This window comes from Stegostoma tigrinum, chromosome 4 (assembly GCF_030684315.1).
Source record: "Stegostoma tigrinum isolate sSteTig4 chromosome 4, sSteTig4.hap1, whole genome shotgun sequence".
NCBI classification, from domain to species: Eukaryota; Metazoa; Chordata; class Chondrichthyes; order Orectolobiformes; family Stegostomatidae; genus Stegostoma; species Stegostoma tigrinum.
Genome location: NC_081357.1, coordinates 6,542,210 through 6,555,578, shown reverse-complemented (window position 1 = coordinate 6,555,578; position 13,369 = coordinate 6,542,210). Strand labels below are relative to the sequence as shown.

The following is a 13,369-nucleotide window of genomic DNA, read 5'->3' as shown; positions in this document are numbered from 1 at the left end:
AGTATACCGTTTTGGATACTGTGGCGGAGGAGGGGGAAGACTTACCAGGGGGAAGCCATGGGGTACAGGTCTCTGGCACAGAGTCTGTCCCTCTTGCTCAGAAGGGAAGAGGGGAGAGGAGGAGAGCATGAGTCATTGGGGACTCCATAGTTAGGGGGACAGATAGGAGATTCTGTGGGAACAAGAGAGACTTGCAGTTGGTTAATTGCCTCCCAGGGTCGGTGATGTCTCAGATTGTGTTTAAGGGGGAGGAGGAGCAGCCCCAAGTCGTGGTCCACATAGGCACCAACAACATAGGTAGGAAATTTGCCTTTGGCATTGATCTTTATGACATCCTTGTCTGCAGGAATAGTGCCAGACGACTGGAGGATAGCAGATGTTGTCCCCTTGTTCAAGAAGGGGAGTAGAGACAACCCTGGTAATAATAGATCAGTGAGCCTTACTTTGGTTGTGGGTAAAGTGTTGGACAGGATTGTAAGAGATAGGATTTATAATCATCTAGAAGGGAATAATTTGATTGGGGATAGTCAACACAGTTTTATGAAGGGTAGGTCGTGCCTCACAAACCTTACTAAGTTCTTTGAGAAGGTGGAAACAGGTGGATGAGTGTAAAGCGGTTGATGTGGTGCATATGGATTTCAGTAAAGTGTTTGATAAGGTTCCCCACAGTAGGCTATTGCAGAAAATACGGAACCATGGGATTCAGGGTGATTTAGCAGTTTGGATCAGAAATTGGCTAGCTGTAAGAAGACAGAGGGTGGTGGTTGAAGGGAAATGTTCATCCTGGAGTTCAGTTACTAGTGGTGTACCGCAAGGATTTGTTTTGGGGCCACTACTATTTGTCATTTTTATAAATAACGTGGATAAGGGCGTAGAAGGATGGGTTAGTAAATTTGCAGATGGCACGAAAGTCGTTGGAGTTATGGGTAGTGCGGAATTGCAAAGGGACATAGGTAAGCTGCAGAGCTGGGCTCAGAGGTGGCAAATGGAGTTTAATGTGGAAAACTGTGCGGTGATTCACTTTGGAAGGAGTAACAGGAATACAGAGTACTGGGCTAATGGTAAGATTCTTGGTAGTGTGGATGAGCAGAGAGATCTCGGTGTCCATGTGCACTGATCCCGCAAAAAGAGGTCCTGGCTGGTGGAGATCTGCTATTCTCTCTGCCTGTTGCTCCCAATCCCAAGTTGTACATTTACCTGCTAACCAACTACATAGCTACTGGCAGGTAAAAAGCCTTTGTCATCAATGACTGGTCACTAGTCTATAAACCAACCAAGCTCTTGCTGCCAGCCAAAGCTTCACCTAATACTGAACCCCTCTACTTCAGTGTATCTGCAACTAAATTCAATCACAATTTCTTCAAGCAGCTGTTTCAATGATGCTTGTTATGTATATCACTTGATTTTCAAAACATCATTGCAAAACATCAGTTTGAAAAAAACAGTTCTTTCTAATTTCAGTTCACAGTTGAGAAAAACACAAAAATGAAGACATATTGTTTATATATATATGTATATATACATAAAGAGTAGAATGCACTTGAATATGTTACTGAGCTTCATTTAAACATCTATTTACATCATATTTACTGTGTTCCCTTTGTATATCCAAATAGCTACTTCTTCAAATAATCTAAAGATAGCAAGTAAACCTTAGTTGCATTTAAATCATTTTTCTCCATATTTGCAATGGCTCCATTAACGAAGTGCACAAGTGGATTGGTGGACCTACCTTGAAATTTTGTGGGAGGAAAGCTCCATCACAAATAACACTATGAATTAGCAAAAGAGAAATTCAAGAAGAGTTTTTTTTATATAGATAACGCTTCAGTAAAAATATTTGAAATACCTTAATTGTTGTTTCTCTGTCTTCTATCCATAACATCTTAAATTTTTGAAAACGTTCTAGTGAACTGGTGATGGTATCCCTCAATGAGTTGACAGAAGCAGAGAGTATTGCGACTAATTTGTTTACATCTTTGTGTTCTGCTACATTGTGATAAAAGTTCTTCAACGTTTTTACATTTTTGTTTTCCGCTGTTTCTGTTCAAGAGAACAAATTAACAACTTGACAACTGCAAAACAGATTATTTGATTATCTATTGCTGATCATTGTTTAAAATTGAGAAGCCATTTAATTTGGCATTCCTTCCCTGCTGATAAAAGTGTCAATGGATAAAACCCAGTCAACTTAACTAAAAATGTTCACAATAAGTCCATAATAACATCATAAGAAGTTGGAACAGCAGTAGGCTGCCTAGCCACTTGTCTCCTCTGCTATTTAATGGAATCATGGCTGATCTGACATTCCTCATTTTCACTTTCCTGCCCTTTCCCTGTAACCCCTGATTCCCCTACTGATCAAGAGTCTATCTTAGACTTAATTATACATAAGGACGCTGCTCCCACAGCTCTGTGACAGAGAGTTCCTAGCATTTCCCATGAAGGGAAACATCCTTTCAGGAAATGCTGCTGGTAAATCATGGCCCTTTGTCTGTGACCAGCACTTCCAGGAGCCCGTTTATTGCAAAAGATGCTGGCAGCTTTTCTCTTGTCATTCTCATGTTTGAAGAATGATCTCCATGCACCCCCAACCAATTTGCGTTGGTGCCCGCAATGACTAAAAATGTTGACCACATGAAAAGGCTGTCATAGTCAATGTGTACCACAGTTTACCTGGTCATTCCCGCAAAAGTGGGGGAGCTGGTGGCAGTAATTTTTGCCCTTGTTGGCACTCTGAGCACTGCGCACCAACGTGGCTATGCCTGCATCAATCTTGGCCACCAGACATAATCTTCTCACCAACATCTTGATTTTGGACACCCCTGGATGACCCTGGTGGAGTTCAGCCAGTATCTGGGGGGCAATCTTTGCTTAGGACAAACACTCTTACTCTCTATAATAAAATGTTGTCTTCTACAGTGATCTGGTCTCACCAGGTCCAGAGAGGTTTCAATTCTGGTTGTGATAGTCCTTTTGATTCTCTCATCACCACCAGGTGTTTTAGTTTTACCAGGATGATATTGTCAGCTGTGACCAGAAGGGTGTCCAGAAAGACTAAAACCAGAACAGACTCATAAAACATAGAACATTACAGCACAGTACAGGCCCTTCGGCCTTCGATGTTGTGCCGACCTGTCATACCAATCTGAAGCCCATCTAACTTACACTATTCCATGTACATCCATATGCTTGTCCAATGACGACTTAAATGTATTTAAAGTTGGCAAATCTATTACCGTTGCAGGCAAAGCGTTCCATTCCTTTACTACTCTCTGAGTAAAGAAACTACCTCTGACATCTGTCCTATATTTTTCGCCCCTCAATTTAAGGCTATGCCTCCTCATGCTCGCCATCACCATCCCTGGAAAAAGGCGCTCCCTATCCACCCTATCTAACCCTCTGATTATTTTATATGTCTCAATTAAGTCACCTCTCAACCTTCTTCTCTCTAACGAGAACAGCCTCAAGTCCCTCAGCCTTTCCTCGTAAGACCTTCCCTCCATACCAGGCAACATCTTAGTAAATCTCCTCTGCACCCTTTCCAAAGCTTCCAAATCCTCTTCCAGTTGCTGCACCACCAGTGGTATATCAAGGCACGTACATTTGCTATGATAATAAAATGTGAGGCTGGATGAACACAGCAGGCCAAGCAGCATCTCAGGAGCACAAAAGCTGACGTTTCGGGCCTGGACCCTTCATGCTCTCTGATGAAGGGTCTAGGCCCGAAATGTCAGCTTTTGTGCTCCTGAGATGCTGCTTGGCCTGCTGTGTTCATCCAGCCTCACATTTTATTATCTTGGAATTCTCCAGCATCTGCAGTTCCCATTATCTCACGTACATTTGCTATTTTGCCTCCCAGATGGTGTTCCAACTTGTGTGCATTTAAAATGGGAGCCTGCTGCTGATTCGATCTGAAGGTATGGGCAGAACGGCCTTGTCCTCTTTAAGTAGCCCTAGCAGACGTTTGTGGTCTGTTACTATTACAAATTTATGTCCTTAAAGGTATTTGTGGAATTTTCTCACACCAAAGTAACCGCTAAACTTTCCTTCCCTATCTGGCATATTTGTCCTCTTCAGCAGCCAAAAGCTGGGAACGAAACGCTGTTGGGCATTCCATAAGACCATAAGACATAGGAGTGGAAGTAAGGCCATTCGGCCCATCAAGTCCACTTCGCCATTTAAATCATGGCTGACGGGCATTTCAACACCACTTCCCTGCATTCTCCCCATAGCCCTTGATTCCTTTTGAGATCAAGAATTTGTCGATCTCTGCCTTGAAGGCATCCAACGTCCCAACCTCCACTGCACTCTGCGGCAATGAATTCCACAAGCCCACCACTCTCTGGCTGAAGAAATGTTGTCTCATTTCAGTTTTAAATTTACCCCCTCTAATTTTAAGGCTGTGCCCACAGGTCCTAGTCTCCCCGCCTAACGGAAACAACTTCCTAGCATCCACCCCTTCTAAACCATACATTATCTTGTAAGTTTCTATTAAATCTCCCCTCAACCATCGAAACTCTAATGAGTACAATCCCAGGATCCTTAGCCGTTCATCATATGTTAAACCTACCATTCCAGGGATCATCCGTGTGAATCTCCGCTGGACACGCTCCAGGGCTAGTATGTCCTTCTTGAAGTGTGGGGCCCAAAATTGGACACAGTATTCTAAATGGGACCTAACTAGAGCCTTATAAAGCCTCAGAAGGACATCGCTACTTTTATACTCCAACCCTCTTGAGATTAACGACAACATTACATTCGCTTTCTTAATTACGGACTCTACCTGCAAGTTAACCTTTACAGAATCCTGGACCAACACTCCCAGATCCCTTTGCAGTTCTGATTTGCAAATTTTCTTACCATTTAGAAAATAGTCCATGCCTGTATTCTTTTTTCCAAAGCGCAAAACCTTGCATTTACTCACATTGAATTTCATCAGCCATTTCCTGGACCACTCTTCTAAACTGTCTAAATCTTTCTGCAGCTTCCCCAACTCCTCAGTACTACCTGCCTGTCCCCCTATCTTCGTATCATCGGCAAACTTCGCCAGAATGCCCCCAGTCCCTTCATCCAGATCATTAATATATAAGGTGAACAGCTGTGGCCCCAACACTGAACCCTGCGGGACACCACTCGTCACCGGTTGCCATTCTGAAAAAGAGTCTTTTATCCCAACTCTCTGCCTTCTGTCAGACAGCCAAATCTCAATCCAAGCCAGTAGCTCACCTTGAACACCATGGGCCCTCACCTTGCTCAGCAGCCTCTCATGAGGCACTGTATCAAAGGCCTTTTGTAAGTCTAGATAGATAACATCTACTGGGTTTCCCTGGTCTAACATACTTGTTACCTCTTCAAAGAATTCTAACAGGTTTTTCAGGCATGACCTCCCCTTACTAAAACCATGAGGACTTGTTTTAATCTGACCCTGCACTTCCAGGAATTTAGAAATCTCATCCTTGACAATTGATTTTAGAATTTTACCAACTACCCAGGTTAGGCTAATCGGCCTATAATTTTCCATCTTTTGCCTTGATCCTTTCTTAAACAAGGGGGTTACAACAGCAATTTTCCAATCATCTGGGACTTTCCCTGACTCCAGTGACTTTTGAAAGATCACGAACAAAGCCTCTGCTATTTCCTCAGCCACCTCCCTCAGAAGTCTAGGATGTAGTCCATCAGGGCCAGGAGATTTATCAATTTTAGACCTTTTAGCTTTTCTAGCACTTTCTCTTTTGTTATGCCTACTGTACTCAACTCTGCCCCCTGGCTCTCCCTAACTGTTGGCATACTACTCATGTTTTCCACTGTGAAGACTGACGCAAAGCACTTATTAAGTTCTTCAGCTATTTCCTTATCTCCCATCACTAGCCTTCCAGCATCAATTTGGAGTGGTCCAATATCTACGTTTGCCTCTCGTTTGTTTCTTATGTATTGAAAGAAGCTTTTACTATCATTTCTAATATTACTAGCTAGCCTACCTTCATATTTGATCTTCTTCTTCCTTATTGCTCTCTTTGTTATCCTCTGTCTGTTTTTGTAGCCTTCCCAATCTTCTGATTTCCCAGTGCTCTTGGCGACTTTATAGGCTGTCTCTTTTTCCTTGATATATTTCCTGACTTCCTTTGTCAGCCATGGCTGTCTAATCCCACCCCGGATAATCTTTCTTTTCTTCCTGTTCATTTGGTCATCTGTGAGCAAATGCTACCCCGATACTATACAGGGAAGCATCACATATCACTGCGAGATCATGCTTGAGATCACACTGATCCAACATCTTAGACGGTCACATCTACTTCTTCACTTCCCTGAAGGCAACATCTTGGCAAGGAGACCATTTTCAAGGCTGCTGCTTTTTCACAGAAGACATAAGGCAGTCAGGATGGAGGCCACGTAGCGTATGAATCTTCTGTAATAATTCACCAATTATTGAAAGCCCCAAACTGGGACACATTTTATCGCCCTCATTTTATCTTCCAATGGGTGTAACACAGCCTTTTTGACTCTGAAGACTACTCGGGTAGACCTTGTAAGATGTTCTGCACTGTCCACTGAAAAATGGCACAGGTTGGTGTTACCCTAAAATGACACTCTTATATACTGGTAGAAATTCTTATGGATATTGATTGTAGCATACTTTTGAGAATCCTCGGCAAACTGCAATTGCTAATATGCATGGCTCATGTCCATGGCTTTGTGAAGGACAGCAAAACCCTCCCCCCACCAGCTTTGTGTATAAGTCCTCTACGCGGGGTACTGAGTATTTATCCAGCTATGAGAAGTGGTTCATCATTTGTTTAAAATCTGCTCAAAGTCAAACCGGCCCATCAGGCTTCACAATCGTTACAATTGGTGCTGCCCATTACTCAAACAGTACTACTTCATTTTTCAGCCTTTTCATTTCTGCCTCTACATTGCACGTAAGGCAAATGGCATTGAGTGGGCCTTGCAAAATCATGGAATTGCTTCCTGATCAATGTGTGTGGTGGACTTAGCTCCTTTGATAGTCCCTAAATCTTCTTGAAAAACAGAGGTTATTTAATTAGGACTTCACTCAGGCAGCTATTTTCGAATTGAAAAATATTGAGCCAATAAAAGGTGAATTGTTCTCAATTAATTTTGTCCCATCAAGCTTAAACCTTCGTCTTTCACTACTACCAGTGGTAACTTAACCAGATACTTCTCATACGAGACCAGAACGGAAAATATTTCCTTCATCTGTAAAACTTCCCTGTTATAGTTCTCAGTGTAGCTGAGGTCAAACTTAAGGGTTGCAGTCTAGTGGAATTTTGTTAAAGACTCATTCTGCAATCACTGATGCAGCTGCATGAGTATCACCCTCCATTACAATTGAATGACCATTTAAACAGATGTTCATTTTGATTGGTTCTGATTTGGATGTTGGTCAGCAAATTAACTGCTGCAAGCCAAATGTAGATGGGTTTTTGAAGGTGTGCACTCTCCTGGATACTGGACTATGGACTCTCTTACTCAATACAGGCCTAGTGAGACTCTTTTGCTGTCTTAAGTCCACACACCACAGGAACTACAATGGTTTGCCAACCAGCATCCTGAAGAAAACGTTAACCATTTGGTCGAGGTGGGTTTGTTTTGGGGCTTTGCTGTGGGCTGACTTAACATTACTCTGTTCAGGATATGAGCTGAATGACACCATGCAATTGGCTTCACTCAAGTGATGTCTTCCCAAGCTCAGTCAGCCTGATGGACGTGTCCACATACACTGCCATAGCTTGCAACTCATATGTTACACTTGCTGCATTTTTTAATGACAAACTCAGTTGTGGTGCCTGTTTAAAGTTGAGTTGGGCTTCAGCTTGTAGGCATTTTTGCAGGTTCACAGCAATAATCCCACATACCAAATAGTCTCTCAGTATCTCATTAAGGGTTAAACCACAGTCAAATTCGTCTGCCACTTATTTAACATTGTCACAGAGGAGGACACAAATAGCTTGCCAGTAATTGAGGACAAAAGATTGAAGGTTGCTGAGGACCTAGACACAATCATTATCACAAAAGAGGTAGCGTTGGGCAAGCTAATGGAGCTAAAAGTAGACAAGTCTCCTGGCCCTGACGGAATGTGTCCCAGGGTATTAAAAGAGATGGCGGGAGTAATAGCAAATGTACTTATCATAATTTTCCAAAATTCTCTGGACTCTGGAACAGACACAGCAGGTTGGAAAACATCAAACGTGATGCCACTGTTCATAAAATGAGGTAGACAAAACGTGGGATATTATACACTGGTTGGCTTAACTTCTGTAGTGGGGAAATTGCTTGAATCTATCATCAACAATAAAACAGCAAGACACCTAGATTGAAATTGTCCCATTGGGCGGATGCAGCATGGATTCATGAAAGGCAGGCCATGCTTGACTAATTTGCTGGAATTGTATGAAGACATTATGAGCATGGTGGACAATAGGGAGTCAGTAGATGTGGTGTATCCGGATTTCCAAAAGACTTTTGGCAAGGTTCTACAAAAAATGGCTGCTGTATAAGATAAATGTGCACGGCATTACAGGCAATGTATTGGCATGGGTTGAGGATTGGTAAACTAACATGACAAAAGAACAGGGGTAAATGAGTGCTTTTCTGGTTGGCATACAGTGACAAGTGGCGTGCCTCAGGGATCAGTGCTAGGACTGCAATTGTTTATAATTTACGTAGATGATTTGGATTTGGGACCAATGTGTCGTGTGTCAAAGTTTACGGATGACACTAAGATGAGTGGTAGATCAGAGTGTGCAGAGGACTCTGAAAGTTTGTTTAGGGATATAGATAGTTTAAGTGAGGGGGCAAAGATCTGGAAGATGGAATTCAATGTTGATAATTGTGAAGTCATCCATTTTAGTAGGAATAACATTAAAAAAATTGCAGTATCCTGCTGTGCCGAGGCACCTGGGTAACCTTGTGCATGAATTGCAAAAAGTTGGTTTGCAGGCACAATATGTAATTAAGAAGGCAAATGGAATTTTGTCCTTAATTGTGAAAGGGATTGAATTTAAAATCAGGGAGGTTATCTTGCAGCTGTATATGGTATCGGTGAGGCTACACTTGGAGTACTGCGTGCAGTTTTGGTCTCCTTACTTGAGAAAGGTTGTACTGGCACTGGGGGGGTTGCAGGGGAGATTCTCTAGGTTGATTCCAGAGTTAAGAGGGTTTGCTTATGGGATTATAGTCATTGGAATTTAGAAGAATGAGGGGGGAATCTTACAGAAACATATAATATTATGAAGGGCATAGATACGATAGAGCAGGGAGATTGTTTCCACTGGCAGTTGGAACTAGAACAAGAAGGCCTCAAAATTAGTACTGAATTGAGGAGGAACCTCCTCATTCAACGGGTTGTGAATCTTTGGAATTTCCTGGTCAGTGAAGTAGTCGAGGCTTCCTTGTTGAAAATTTTTTTGAACAATAAAGGAATTAAGGGTTATGGTAAAAGGGTAGGTAAGAGAGAGGCCATGAAAAGATCAACCATAATCTTATTGAATGGTGGTGCAGGCTTGAAGGGCCAGGTGGTCTGCACCTGCTTCAGGTTCTTACGTTCTTATGTAAAAATTCCAATATAGGTTCTCCTGGATTTCGAATTGCCGAATAATATCATTGGCATCTCAGAATTAAAGGAGACATGGCATCATAATATTCCTTAACTGAATCTGTTAACTCTTGAATGATTTTTGTATCTGGTGCCCCAGAAGTTGGTAGTTTTCTAATAACTGAAAAAGCTGCGGGTCCACAAGCTGTCAGGAGAATTACTCACTGCTTTCCATTTGTCCCAATGTCACTTATCCTGAAAACAAAACACATTCTTTCCACATAATAAAATGTGAGGCTGGATGAACACAGCAGGCCCAGCAGCATCTCAGGAGCACAAAAGCTGACGTTTCGGGCCTAGACCCTTCATGAACTTTGTGGATGACACAAAATAGGTGGACAGGCAGGTTTCAGGAGGAATACAAAAAGTTTACAGAAAAGTATTGATAGGTTAAGTAATTGGGTAAAAAGTTGACAAATGGGAAAATGTAAAGTTCATCTTGGAAGGGAGAACAAAAGGGCATAATTTAAATGGAGAATGCTACAGAAAGCTGTAACACAATGCAGCCTGACAAACACAGAAAACTAGCACGTGGGTGGAGTAGTGATTGCAGCCAAGTGGATCCATAGAATATGAGTTCCCTGATTGCAGTTGTTAACCTAGTCTAATCAGGGAGCCCTTGCTGGCAGTTATAAAGTGGACTGCCAGGGATTCTAGTTACTCTGAGAGCTGGCTCTGAGGAAGTTGTATTAGTGTCAGGGACTGTCCACATGCAAATAAAATGTGATTTGGTGACAGTATACTGTTCTCTGTCGAGTTATTTCCAGTGTCACAAGAACAAAATATACTACTGAAGAAATTCATTCACAACAGTTGTGTTTGAGTTCTGGCATCATGCCTTTACAGGAAGCTTGACTTGTTTTATCCTGCCATTGAAGGCTGGGCCCAGTATGTGGAAAGAATGTGAGAGATAATGGGAACTGCAGATGCTGGAGATTCCAAGATAATAAAATGTGAGGCTGGATGAACACAGCAGGCCCAGCAGCATCTCAGGAGCACAAAAGCTGACGTTTCGGGCCTAGACTCTCTCTGATGAAGGGTCTAGGCCCGAAACGTCAGCTTTTGTGCTCCTGAGATGCTGCTGGGCCTGCTGTGTTCATCCAGCCTCACATTTTATTATCTTGGAATCTCCAGCATCTGCAGTTCCCATTATCTCTCACATTCTTTCCACATACTGGGCCCAGCCTTCAATGGCAGGATAAAACAAGTCAAGCTTCCTGTAAAGGCATGATGCCAGAACTCAAACACAACTGTTGTGAATGAATTTCTTCAGTAGTATATTTTGTTCTTGTGACACTGGAAATAACTCAACAGAGAACAGTATACTGTCACCAAATCACATTTTATTTGCATGTGGACAGTCCCTGACACTAATACAACTTCCTCAGAGCCAGCTCTCAGAGTAACTAGAATCCCTGGCAGTCCACTTTATAACTGCCAGCAAGGGCTCCCTGATTAGACTAGGTTAACAACTGCAATCAGGGAACTCATATTCTATGGATCCACTTGGCTGCAATCACTACTCCACCCACGTGCTAGTTTTCTGTGTTTGTCAGGTTGCATTGTGTTACAGCTTTCTGTAGCATTCTCCATTTAAATTATGCCCTTTTGTTCTCCCTTCCAAGATGAACTTTACATTTTCCCATTTGTCAACTTTTTACCCAATTACTTAACCTATCAATACTTCTCTGTAAACTTTTTGTATTCCTCCTGAAACCTGCCTGTCCACCTATTTTGTGTCATCCACAAAGTTCACTATCATACATTTGATTTCCTCCAAGTCATTAAAACAATTGTGATCCCAGCACTGACCCAATGGTTATGGGTTGCCAACCTGAAAAAAGAACCCCTTATCCCCACTTAACCTACCCATTAGCCAATTCTCTATCCACGCCAATAGACTACATCCAACACCAAGACCTCTTATGACTTAACCTTTTGTGAGTTATCCTGTTGAACGTCTCCTTCAATTCCAAATTCAACACATCTACTGGTTCCTCTCTATGCACTCTGATTCAGGCTTTCTCAACAAATTTGAATAAATTAGTCAGCCACGATTTCCCTTTCATGAAGCCATGATGACTCTGAGTTTATGATGTTTCAAAATTTGCTACTGGCATTTTCTTGATAATTAATTCCAACATTTTTCCAGCAAAAGATGTTAAGTTGATTCACCTTAAGCTTTCTGCTTTTTACTATTCTCCCTTTCTGAATATGGGTGACACATTGGTGGTTCTCCAATCCCCCAGCACTTTTTTTTTGCCAGAAGCCAAGGATTTTTGGAAAATTACCACCATTCTATCCGTTGTTACTTATTTTAGGATTTCTGGATGCATTGGGATGAAGCATCTTATCTGTCTTTAAATCCATTAGTTTGTTTGATCCTACTTCTTCACAGTTGGTTCTTAATTCCTCCCCTACATTCTTTAGTGTTGATAGGATGTTTACAGTACATTTCAGCGCAAAGACTGATGCTAAATAATTGTTTAATTTCTGTGCCATTTCTTTGTTCATCATAACTATTTCCCCAGATTCATTTTCTTTTGGGTTGATGTTCATTTTGACTGCTCTCTTCCTCTTTATATATTTAAAGAAGCTCTTCTTGTCACTTTTATGTGCCTTGCCAGTTTGCCCCCATTATTTATTTTCTCTCCCTTTAATAACCTTTTCGTCTTTCTTTGATGGATTCTGAATTTATCCCAATCGTTGGGGCTATCACAGACTTTAGCCTCCTTATATGTTTATTCTATCAACTTTATATTCACTTTAATTCCTTGGTTAGTTTATCCTCTTATTAGAATTTTTCCTCCTTACTGGGATATATATGTTTTGCCAAGAGTCAAGAATTACCTTCTTAAATGTTTGCCAGAGCTTGCTTTCTGTCTTTCTTCCAAGTCCACTTAGCCAACTCTTCCCTTATTTCATTGTAATTTTCTTTAATAAAGTTGAACATATTTGTTTCTGGTCCAAGTTTCTCATTCTCAAACTGAATATTAACTGTCTATTTACCTTATCCATGATTTTGTAAACATCTTTAAAGTCACTGCTCAGCTTTTGACACCGCAGGGAAATTAGCCCCAGCTTATTCAGCCTCTCCCTATCACTTAAACCCTCCAACCCTAGCAACAAGCTCTTTGGATTCTCCTTCACCCTATTTGCCAAAGTTATCTCATGTCACTTTTATGCCATCCTGATTTCCCTCTTAAGTATACACCTACTGCCTTCATACTGTTCTCGGGATTCACTCAATCTCCGCTGTCTAAATTGGACGAAGGCAAATTTGATGGTATTAGGCAAGAACTTTCAAAAGTTGACTGGGGACAGATGTTAGCAGTTAAAGGGATGGCCGGAAAATGGGAAGACTTCAAAAATGAGATAATGAGAGTCCAGAGTAAATATGTTCCTGTTCGGGTGAAGGGCAAGGCTGGTAGGTATAGAGAATGCTGGCTGACTAGAGAAATTGAGGTTTTGGTCAAGAGTAAGAAGAAAGCATAAATCTTCAGAGACAGTAAGAACTGTTGATGCTGGAGTCAGAGATAACAGTGTGGAGCTGGAGCAGCACAGCTGGCCAGGCAGCAACAGAGGAGCAGGAAAGTTGATGTTTCGGGTCGGGATCCTTCTTCGGAGACGCGAAATGTCAACTTTTCTGCATCTCTGATGCTGCCTGTTCTGCTGTGCTCCTCCAGCTCCACGCTGTGTTATCAGCTTAAATCCTCCTTTCTTTTGTCTTCCCAAGTCGCTGACTACATCACT

At 41.9% G+C, this 13,369-nt stretch overlaps 1 protein-coding gene across 1 annotated transcript in view; it reads right to left on the bottom strand.

Annotated features, from left to right (window-relative positions):
* LOC125452340 (dynein axonemal heavy chain 8-like) overlaps window positions 1–13,369 on the bottom strand; it is a 1,165,100-nt gene that overhangs the window by 610,075 nt on the left and 541,656 nt on the right. Inside the window, exons 30-32 of the mRNA XM_059645122.1 lie at window positions 5,908–5,915; window positions 3,509–3,550; window positions 1,850–2,037 (exon numbers count right to left, since the gene is read on the bottom strand). Coding sequence (XP_059501105.1) covers window positions 1,850–2,037; window positions 3,509–3,550; window positions 5,908–5,915 — 238 coding nt within the window. The remainder of the gene's footprint in view (window positions 1–1,849; window positions 2,038–3,508; window positions 3,551–5,907; window positions 5,916–13,369) is intronic.